The sequence below is a fragment of the Benincasa hispida genome, chromosome 10, assembly GCF_009727055.1.
Source record: "Benincasa hispida cultivar B227 chromosome 10, ASM972705v1, whole genome shotgun sequence".
Taxonomy (NCBI): Eukaryota; Viridiplantae; Streptophyta; class Magnoliopsida; order Cucurbitales; family Cucurbitaceae; genus Benincasa; species Benincasa hispida.
Window position 1 is genome coordinate 47,704,254 of NC_052358.1, and position 11,422 is coordinate 47,715,675.

At 35.5% G+C, this 11,422-nt stretch overlaps 1 protein-coding gene across 2 annotated transcripts; it reads left to right on the top strand.

Annotated features, from left to right (window-relative positions):
* Positions 1-400: 400 nt before the first annotated feature.
* Positions 401-11,196, top strand: LOC120088284 (pentatricopeptide repeat-containing protein MRL1, chloroplastic). 2 transcript variants are annotated; one of them, XM_039045467.1, is made up of 19 exons: positions 401-840; positions 1,487-2,213; positions 2,371-2,602; positions 2,834-2,897; positions 2,981-3,125; positions 3,244-3,359; positions 3,878-4,006; positions 4,182-4,355; positions 4,469-4,633; positions 4,908-5,048; positions 5,766-5,865; positions 7,163-7,271; positions 7,356-7,447; positions 7,891-7,981; positions 8,166-8,397; positions 8,507-8,599; positions 9,274-9,322; positions 9,813-9,906; positions 10,336-11,196. In XM_039045467.1, exons 1-19 carry the CDS (start codon positions 517-519, stop codon positions 10,568-10,570), a joined length of 3,312 nt encoding a protein of 1,103 aa, XP_038901395.1. In that variant the 5' UTR covers positions 401-516; the 3' UTR covers positions 10,571-11,196. The 2 variants fall into 2 exon arrangements, with proteins under 2 accessions (XP_038901395.1, XP_038901397.1); XM_039045469.1 differs by having other exon boundaries at positions 1,487-2,048.
* Positions 11,197-11,422: the final 226 nt, after the last annotated feature.

Here is an 11,422-nt window from a genome sequence, read left to right on the forward strand (position 1 = left end):
TATAAAAAAAGAATTGTGATCAAAATTTGATAATTGAAAGTACATCAACTGAAATAGAAGGTAAGTTAAAAGTAGACCGATGAAAATGATATTTTAAGGATAATGTCCAATTTCATGCTTTCCTCTTCCTTATACACTAAAAATAAAATTAATAAAATCAAACTATTTTGCTTTCCTCTTCCTTATACACTAAAATAAAATTAATAAAATTCAACTATTTTTTAAAAAACATCTTACCAGATGAAACATTTTTATCGGGTGCTAGCACGATAGTATGAAAAATGGGAGCACCCAAATTTTTTTCGTATTTCAATTTCCAAAAAAAGCAAAAATAATAATAAAATTCCACGTCAGCAGGTAGTGGATCAGCCAAAAAAAACCAACCAAGCGAAAGCAAGCTGAATACTACCACTGGTACAGAGTCTCACACAACGACCTCTCTCTCTCTCTCTCTCTCTATCCTCAATTCAATTCAGCCATTCCATTTCTCAAACTCTCTCTCTGTTTCATTCTTCCATGGAGGTCGTCTTCTCTTCCAAGCCTCAATCACTCACCTTCAATCCATGTCTTCCTCTCAATTCTTCTTCCTCCTTCTCCTACTCTCGCCTCCGCTTCGTCCGCCGTCAATTCCTTGGCTGTGGCCACAATCTCCGTCCTCCTGATGGCCTGCGCTCTCGACGAAGGTGCAGAAAGGTTGGCCTGCTTGTTCAGTCTCCCAGGTGCATTTTCCGAGCTACGTTCAGTTCGAATCCGGTTCTCATCGTTGTTGCTGTCGTTACTTTCTCCGCTGTCTCCTTCATCTACATGAACTTCAATAGGAGGAAGAAGAATGCGGTTGAGGTATGGTGGAAATATCGATTTAGACTTACTTTGTTATTGTTGTTTTCTTGTTCGCAATTTGGTACATGTTTCTTTTTTCTTCTTTTTCGTTGATGCATTAGGAAAATGAATGGACACTACTGTCAAGGTTCAAGAGAATGATTCTTGTTTTCTATCTCGACTCGCATTGATTCTTTCTTTTTAAGTCGTATTTTCTTGTAGGAGAGGTATAATTAGGATAATTCAGTTGATTGAGAGATAGATCAATGTAATAGCTGCAACCATGGCTGTGCAGTTGAAAATTTACTGAGGATTATATCGAACTCAAAGCAGCATTTCGCTGGGAAGCTAATTTATATTGTTGTTTGATGAACTTAACAGCACGTCACCGTTCCTAATATTTGATAATTGAGATATCTTTATTTGCAATTTATTGAATCCTTAATTTCATTTTTGGAAGATGCTTTTATTTATGTCATGGAATTTTTATAATATTTAGTCCATTAATTTTGGAGCACATCGTGGTATTTGAAGTCTCATGTATAAAATATGAATGTAAATTCACGTCTGGGATTTTCATGGGCTCAACAACTTCGTTCGTTTGATTGATTTATCTGTCATTGTATTGTGGAGATAACATCTTCTCTGGATCTTGTACCAATCACAGCGTTCCCAATCTCCAAAGCTTGCCTTATCTCAACTAGGTAGAGGCATCAACTGGTCTGTTGACGGTCAGATAATGGGCTTTAGGGATCACCATGGCGACTTTTTAGAGCAGAACATTGCCATAAAGGATAGAGCTGAAGAGAAAGGTTATTCTGTGGAAGAAGAGACTGTTCTGCAGCTTCAAAAATCTGGTCTATCACATGAGGCCAACATCACCGAAACATTGCAGCCATCTATTTCTGAAGTTACGACTTCTAAGGATAGCAATTCTCTGTTTTCAGATGACAGCGAAGCAACAGATCCTTCTCTTCTTTCTGATATATTCGAATCTGGCGTCCTGCAGCCTCTTATTTTTGCCAATGACATGACTGATTTAAAACTGAATGGATCTCATGTCAAATCCCACTCTGAATTGCCTGTTGTGGTTGATACAACTGAGCTTCCACCTGTTGCTGGTCCTTCATATAGTGTATATGATCAAGTGACTCAACATTTCAAAGCAGAGGGTGAGCTTCTAAAAGAGGAAAAATTAACTAGTTCCAACTCTCAAATTGAAGAACCAGGTAGAGAAGATATTTACATGTTCTATGAAGATACAAAGTCAAGTAATCAATCGGCAACTTCTTTGCATACTTCACATCTATACAACCAAAAATTTTCTTCAGTGATGATTAATGGTGTCTCTGGAGTAGCAGAATTAGTGTTAGAGGATTCTCTTCCAGTTGCAGGTAGTGGCTTCAAGAGGATCATGATAGTTTTACCTTGTTTCTTTGAATAGGCAGCAAATGTGATTTTCTTTCTTGTATGCCAACATTATTTCCTTAAAATCTTTTGCATCTCCTCATTCCATATTCCAGTTCAGTAGCGAATGTTTTTACAACTCAGGGTATGTTCAAAGGAAAGTACCTGATGCAAGATATAAGGAAGGTTCTTCAGGAAACATAAAAAAATCTGGAGGAGGCAACAATATTTCAAGACATGGGGAAAGAAAAGCACCCAGTCTGCATAAAGGAAAACTTGTGAATGGGTTACCCTATCCAAATGGGAAACATGTTCATTACAAAAATCTTCATGTAGATCAATATAAATCATATAATCAATGCCTGAAAGGTGGAAGGTAAGTTTGTTTCTCATTTTCATGTATTGTGCAGTCAATATTTCTCCTCTGCTGTATCATGTTGTTTGGTTGACGATTTATGTTAAAGTTAATTTTAAATGAATGAAAATAGGGGGGAAAAATATCTCCAGGACACCCCTCACTCCCCAATCATGGTAGAAGTCTGCATTGATTTGTGTTAAACTATTTCTGAAAATCGTTGTAACTTATTTCTTATTTGTGGTTTCTCAGGTTGCATGATTGTATCAAAATACTTCAAGATATGGAAAGAGAAGGCTTATTGGATATGAATAAGGTAAAATGTGTACAACCTTTTTACCATCAATTTCTTACGACTTCTCTGAATTACAACTAATTTAACGAGTTTTCCGGCTGTAGATTTATCATGGAAAGTTTTTCAATATTTGCAAGAGTAAAAAGGCTGTTCAGGAAGCTTTCCAGTACACCGCACTTATTCCAAACCCCACATTGAGTACATTTAATATGCTCATGTCTGTATGTGCAAGTTCTCAAGATTCTGACAGTAAGTTAATGTACTATTTACCATCATCTAACTCCTTCTGTCTGGAAACAATCTCAGTCTTTTACTATTTACAACCATCATTCTTTTAGGGTGCATAATTTATGCATTGTAAATTTAGGAGCTTTTCAAGTTGTGCGGCTTGTCCAGGAGGCTGGAATGAAAGCAGATTGCAAACTATACACTACTTTAATCTCAACATGTGGCAAAAGTGGAAAAGTGGATGCAATGTTTGAAGTATGGTTTCTTTCATTTTGGTTACCTGTTCTTAGGTTTCACTAATGCTTAGACTATCTCATTGGGATTTTCTTAATGTACTTTCAATACACATTTCTTACATGTAATGAAGCTTCGATTGATTTATTGATACGTCATCTTGAACAATTGAATTTGGTAAAAATGTTTTACCTCCTGTTATTTATTTATCCGTTTAACTTAATTATACTTGGAAAGAAAATATACTGAGTTTTTCATTACTTTTAACTATAACAGTTGAAGCATCCTTTGTTTTTCCTGTCAGTCTGAAATTCTGCTAGACATTTTTTTTTATAATTGGTTCATCTGACATTTAACTACTTCCTCTAGTACCTAACATCAATTTATTATTTATTTTTTACTTTTCCTTCTTCAAAATTACAGAACATGCTTTGAAATTATTTCTCCTCTTTCATTTGTTGAAAACTTGAATGAAAGGTTTTTATTTTTCAATATGAGGTTCCTGTTTTCATTGCATTGTCTGAGCTTATTGCTTCTAGGTATTTCACCGAATGGTTAATGCTGGAGTGGAACCTAATGTTCACACATATGGGGCACTTATTGATGGTTGTGCAAGAGCAGGTCAAGTGGCAAAGGCATTTGGCGTCTATGGAATAATGAGGTCAAAGGTATGACCACAATCTAGCCCTTCCTTTTTTCCTCATTTTATCTGGGCTTATGTGTTACTTGTATATATGGATGTGCAAACAAGGGCATGCATCATATTCTGTCAAAAGGCTGAATGTTCAAGTTGTATTCTAACAATAATAAGAATTCTTGCTGATAAGATATTCTGTGCAGTAGAACGTGAAGCCAGACAGAGTTGTATTCAATGCACTTATCACTGCATGTGGTCAGTCGGGAGCGGTGGATCGTGCTTTTGATGTGCTGGCAGAAATGGGAGCTGAGTTACATCCAATAGAGCCTGATCATATTACAATTGGTGCTCTGATGAAGGCATGTGCAAATGCTGGTCAGGTATGTTTTCATTAAATCTGAAGGTTTCTTGCTGTCATTCATTTCTCCTCTCTCTCTCCAGTTAGGTCGTTGATGTGAGTTTTAAGAACAGAAAAATCATGCATTTCCTATAGGTTGATCGAGCAAGAGAAGTGTACAAGATGATCCATGATTATAAGATTAAGGGCACACCAGAGGTTTACACCATTGCTGTTAATTGTTGCAGTCAATCTTGCGATTGGGACTTTGCTTCCAATGTGTATCAAGAAATGACCAGGAAAGGAGTACAACCTGATGAGGTATGTTATTTTGATGGATTTAAGTACATCTTGTTTGGATCAAGGATGATTCAGAATAGAGACAATAAGTTAGGGTCTGGGTATCTTTCTTTTTGAATGTTTATTAAGAGTGGTTTCAGATTATTAAACAACTTGATCCGGCCATAACATGTGGGAAAGTTAAAAGAAAGAATTCTTTTAAGTTTTTGGACGGTCTTGTGTGTGTGCTGTTATATCAGCTGCTTTTTTATTCATACACGGGGGTGCTAATTCTCATATTTTATATTTCATGCAGATTTTTCTCAGTGCATTAATAGATGTTGCAGGCCATGCTGGTAAGCTGGATGCTGCCTTTGAAATCTTAGGAGAAGCCAAGACACTAGGGATACGTGTTGGCATTGTGTCATATAGTTCGTTGATGGGTGCCTGTAGCAATGTGCGTATGTTAAATGTGCTTAGTTCTTTGTTTTGTTGTGTTTAGATAGTCTGTATTGATTTTTATTATTTTTATAAATTTCTATGAAGTACTAAACATTACGAGTTCTATCCTGACTTCAAAAACTTCATTTTTAGGTTCTTACAATCATATTTTTTTCCAAATCTGATACTGGTTAGTGATATGAATGTACAAAGTGTATTTTGACGGAGTATGGCTCATCACTTGTAACTGTTTTTTCGAGGATCTCACGTTGGAAAAATGTAGAGAACTCACTATCTTTATGATATACATGATTACTCCTCTCATTACCAATTAGTTTTGAGATAGAACCCCATGCTTATCTTAATATGATATCAGAGCCCATGAACCCAAACGAGCATTTGGTCAAAAAAAGAAAACTGGGATCTGATAAAAAAATGATGAACACAAAGAGACACCATCTTAAAGGGACATGTTGAGGATCTCACATTAGAATAATAGAGATACATGGGGTTACTCCTCTCTTCGCCAATTGATTTTGAGATGGAAGTCCATGTTTATCTAATAGTTTTATTTATGGAAGCATCTGTGCTGTCTTGGCGCCAACGTATTTTAACTTAAGGCTCTTACTTTTCACCATGGAGTGAAATTGAGTATGGTTTTCTTTTATTTTGTGTGTGTGTGTGTTACAGAATTAAGTGTGACAATAAAAAAACTTCCCAATCATTGTTTCAGGCTAAAAACTGGCAGAAGGCGTTGGCACTGTATGAGGATCTCAAGTCTATGAAATTGAGGCTAACTGTATCAACTGTGAATGCACTAATAACTGCACTGTGTATGTCCCTTTTTTGCTACCTTCTATTCTCGATATTCTGATGGAAGTTAGTTATGATTTATCATTTTTAATCATAAGCCTCAGGTAATTACTTTTTCTGCTCTGGTATCCTAAAATAAAATCCTCTTTGTTAAAATAAATTTCTAGTTTTATTATATTTATGAAAAATATAGAAACTAAATGGTAATGAAGTTATAGTAGAACAAAATATTACAAGAGTGACAGAGGGACAAGAAATGTGTTTTTTTAACACGGTTTATGCATGAACAAAAAGTTCTCATGGGGAAGGAAATATCATGCTAGTTGGATAGAGAGGGGTAGGTGGTCAGAGGTGTAAACACCTGTAGAGTCTGCCAAAGTCATTACCATTCATCAACAGTGGCAGCTACGTCCTGAATTCAGTTTCACTTGAGCTTCTAGGAATGAATGGTATGTGACTCTAGGTAGACCAGGGAACTGGATTAGAGCGTAAGAAAACTATGAACTCAGTGATAAATGATGAATCTTTGTGATCCTCAGCCCAGTTTGAATCTAAAAGTGTTTTGAACTTGAGAAATTTGATTAGAACTTTTAGAATAAAAACTCAGAATTCAGTGTGCTCCATAGATATCAATAGAATCCATTTAACAATGATAAACCAGGTAAAAGCAGAGGCATGCTTTTACTGTGAAACTCTTCCTACAGCAGAAGAAGTGGCTAGTCTTACGAAGGTTAAGCTACATAATGCACCAACGATTCCCTGCAAGATCTAGCTTCCTCGACAGCAAACAACTTGGAGGAGTTGACTGTGGTCTTGGGAAGAGTGTCTTACATGGGTCTGCACTAGTCAGATCAAATCAAGATAGAATCTCATGAGCATATTTAATTGAGACACAAAAGTACTAGCTTTATTACATTGGACTTTCCAAGCTCATAAGTACCTCACGGAACCAAGATCAGTCATATCAGTTTGTGCAGTTGAGAAATAGTATCAATGTATGATTGGTCATTACGTGTGATTGTTATGTCATGAAGATGAACATATAAGGGAAGTTATTTCACCAACATTTCTCACAAATTGAGAGATTTGGTTTGAGAAGCAACAAAATCACGTCTTTACTTGAATGGGATTTGTTCTATAGGTTGTACAATTAAGTCCTTGAGTTCTAAGAAGCAACAAATCAAATGTCAATTAATGAGATGTGAAACATTCAATGCATATACACTTCAACTTCGCTGATTATAACTAACATTTGTCATATACAATTAAAATAATATGCATTGCCTCTATAAGATAACATTAGAATGTCACCTACAGGTGATGGGGAACAACTACAAATGGCTATGGATATTCTAACTGAAATGAAGGGATTAGGACTCTCCCCGAACAATATTACATACTCCATACTTACAGCAGCGAGTGAAAGGTAAATACAACTGGCTTCGTTTTGTATCAACAACATTAATTTAATCCTTATTCTCACTAGCATCCTTTTCTCAATTGTTTGTAGGAATGATGATTTAGAAATTGCCCTCATGCTCCTCTCTCAAGCCAAAGAGGACGGGATAGTGCCAACCTTAACTATGTATAGGTGCATAATTGGTAAGTCGATAGAATTCAATTGTCTACACCTGTTTTTTATCATTAAAGATACACGTCTTTTTTGTTTTATAATTTCCTAATTGTTACATATTGTCTGCTGACCAACTGTTTACAAATAACAATGCGTTTTTCTTTCAGATGGATTTTTCCTGTTTGTAAAGAAAACAACTTATCATGAATTTTAACTACTTCCGTCTCTGATTCTGATGCCCTACATTTCTGAGTTTCAAGAATATTTTCTGGCTTATATCTTTTGAAAAATTACTTTGAATTGGTTAGTTTTCTTTTCGCATTTTCAACTTATATTTAGTCTGATCTTTTCAAAGGCATGTATGTGCTTATGTAGAAATGTTCCTTCTGCCCTTGATAGATTACTCTTATCTCGAGTTAATTGGTTAGCCTTTTTATATTTTTGACTCTTCTGTAATCTAATCTTTTCAAAGGCATGTGCTTACGAAGAATTTCAGAACCCTCTGCCCTTGATAGACCACTTTTGTCACTTGACTCTAAACTGCCTCAAGTCGATAGTGAGTGGTATGAGTCTTCAACTTTTGAAATTCATTTACTAGGATTTTTTTTGTAGTTTACTGAAAATATCATGTAGAGTTCTTATTTAATCATTTTATGGTACTTTAATATTAACAATCATAAACCACTACCTATGATACTATAGTGTAACTTGTGAGATTATTCACCATTCAAAATATTTTTTCGTCAGGACAACACAGGCCTTAATGGTGTACCGGGAAATAATTGCAGCCGGAATTGTTCCAAGCATTGAAGTTTTATCTCAAGTTTTGGGGTGCTTGCAGATTCCTTATGATCCCGTCTTAAAAAGTAGACTTATAGAAAACATAGGAGTAAGTGTTGACTCATCAAGATCTTCAAATCTCTGCTCCTTGATAGATGGCTTTGGTGAATATGACCCTCGCGCATTTTCACTGTTGGAGGTCTGTGCAAATATGAAGCTGGTTCCATAATCTTACTGAAAAATTTCAAATTCTTAAATCGTTTGAAAGATCTGATTTTCTTTTTATATTTACCCCCAACAAAATATAGGAAGCTGCTTCACTTGGAGTTGCTCCATTTGTATCCCTCAAAGGAAATCCTATTGTTGTAGACGTCAAGGAGTTGCACATTCATACAGCTGAGGTAACATTTTTTTTCACCTAGCAAAATTGGAGCTAACAGACTAATAGTTATGATTTAATTGCGAGATAATCGACACTTCATGTATTGTACGATGTTGATGAAATTACTAATTCAATGATGTGTTCCGAAATTATTTAACCTTTTGGAATCGGTACTGACTAGATATAATTATACTTAGCTGTATTTAACTTTGTGTTAGGACTTAGGAATGAACTAATTCTCGCATTGTAAAAAGTAACATTTTAATTTTGAAATTTCTTTTGAGTACAATAACTGGGGATTGGGATCAAATCTCAAATTTCAAAGAGGAAGATCATGCCAATTACCATTGAGCTAAGTTCACTTTGGCGGAGAATAACTACCTCTTGTCTCTCCTATTCCTTTGAACCCTTCTTTCACAAGTTTTCCATTCTCTTGCTTGCTTTTCTTTGTTGATTCAATTGGTCCTTTTCTGCTCGTTAAAAGACATTATTCTGTGTCCAACAATGAAAGGATGTTAACAAGCTATGCTCTGGATTAAATCAGTATTGGTGATCCTCTCAGTTTTATCTTTCCGTTTGCTTCCACTAGTCATGACCAACACAAACTTTTGAGTAGAATGTGTTCAACGTGTGTGAAAAGCAATTCACAAATCGTCTCATACTTGACTGAAATTGTTATTCAAATCCTGCCAGGTTTACCTCTTGACAGTTTTGAAAGGTCTCAAACATCGGCTTGCCGCTGGTAAATGACATACGCATTTTTGTCTTTTATCTTCTAATTACTAATGCACACATTTATTATTTGCTGTTGTTTTACAATCATGCGAACTCTTTCATATTGTTTTCAACTTCTTTGATGAGATTGTTACAAACTTGAAGGATTTTTAACCACTTCGATTCTTCTTAGTATTACTGGCCATCAAATGAGAAAAAACAAAAATCATAACGTGGAGGCTAAATTTGAACATATCCTTTGAAGGATTCCACGCGCCTCACAACCCCCCCCCCCCCCCCAAAAAAAAAAGAGGACTCATCCGACTTATAATAGTTAACTATTCAACTACATTTTTGTGGGACCACGATACTTTGTAAAATTGAAATTCAACTAAATGAAACATCGACTTAAAAGGAAAGTTATTATTATTATTTTGGAAAATGAGATTTTCTCAACACTTCTTGGTGATGAGGGACGGCTAATAGTTTTGTATTCTGATTAAATTTCTTTCCTTCAGGTTCAAGGTTACCAAACATAATGATCTTACTGCCGAATGAGACGACACAAATTCTCTCTCCAAAGGGGGAGAAGACCATTAACCTTGCGGGAAGGTGAAAAGATCGAAACTTACGAAATCAAACTTGGTTTCTTTTGCTTCCTTATTTTACATTCTGATAGTATGCAACTTAACAATCTTCACACCTAAGCAGAAGTCTCAGCTTGTTAAGATATTGGGGTGACTTTTTTCTCCACACATTGAAATGATCATATTATTAATCTCAATGCTTCAAGGGTTCCTCTATTCGAGATCTGAATAGGAATTGAGAGAGTTTCATTGTTTCCTTCTAATTGCTCTCGTTTTTGTACTTTTGTTTCTTCTCCATATCCAGTTTTCAGTTGTTTCTTTTGATTGGCATATGTGTACTTTGGAGCATTAGTCTCTTTTCATTTCCTTAACGAAAAATTCAGTATCCATTTTTCAAAAAAAAAAAAAACAAAAAAAAAAAACAAAAAATAACCTGAATACAATGGTCTTACAGGGTTGGACAAGCAGTCGCGGCATTGTTGAGAAGACTTGGACTTCCATACCAGGGAAATGGATCAAGTGGAAAAATCAGAATAAATGGTTTGGCCTTGAGAAGATGGTTACAACCGAAACTTTCCGATTCTCTAAGTGGAAAACCAGGAGAGTTTAGCTCATTTCAGTCACGTCTAAGAAAAGGAATAAGCCATCAGCAGCGTAATATTCGCATGGGGAACCTATCATTGGATTAAAGAGGTAATGCAAAAACATTAAGGCAATTTAGGAATGTCGGATGCATTTTGCTACCATAAGCAGATGATCAGAACTGTTGAAACCAGTGACCTTCCACACCATTTTAATCCAACCCGCTGCGTTTTTAAAACTTCCTCGTAAATGTTAGAATAAGTAGGCTATCGGTTCTCTCAATGGCAATGCTAGTTGAGGGGGACATATGATGCGGTATAGAGCTTTCGGTTTCGTGGCAAATTCATGGGAAGAGAGGAGCAATTTGCAGAGCTGTCGTGAATCGATCTTTTACTAGAAAATATTTCTGGTCAAGAAGTTCATCACCAAAGTTGGTAGTCCAATTACGTGAATAAATCTTCCCTTGCTGCCCTTTACTGAGGTAATTTATGTTATATATACAAAATGGTTGTCAAATTTTGTAATGCAAAAACATATGACGACTTTATAAATTCATCCTTCTTTCCTTTTATTTTTGGAATGAGATGTAAAAATGTAAACTATTACCAAAAATTTATTGATTCATGAGTTTGTTCACTCAAACTGCTGAATCCAGAGAAGAAATCCGGGTATGTTTCTTGCCTCTTTCGACGTAATTATTAGTTCAATGAAAGCCAAACCTATTATTGACTCATCGACGGATAGGTCATATTGGATGAACATCGTTTATTTTCTTGTTGCTGTCAAATTACTCTCTTGGATTAAATTTGCTATCAAATTACGTCCCGTTTTCGTTTTCTGTTTTCTATTTTCCATGCTTTGTTTCTTGTTTTCTGTTTCATGTTTCTTTCTTTTGAGAATCAGAAACATACATATGTTTTATAACTATTCATGTTTTCATTTCTTAAAAAAAAAAAAAT

Bases quoted from the DNA above. Each gene is read 5' to 3' on its own strand.
- LOC120088284 (XM_039045467.1), top strand. From the start codon at position 517: ATGGAGGTCGTCTTCTCTTCCAAGCCTCAATCACTCACCTTCAATCCA. The intron at 3,360-3,877 runs GTATGGTTTCTT...TATTGCTTCTAG, and splicing joins AAGTGGATGCAATGTTTGAA to GTATTTCACCGAATGGTTAA. The intron at 7,982-8,165 runs GTATGAGTCTTC...TTTTTTCGTCAG, and splicing joins CCTCAAGTCGATAGTGAGTG to GACAACACAGGCCTTAATGG.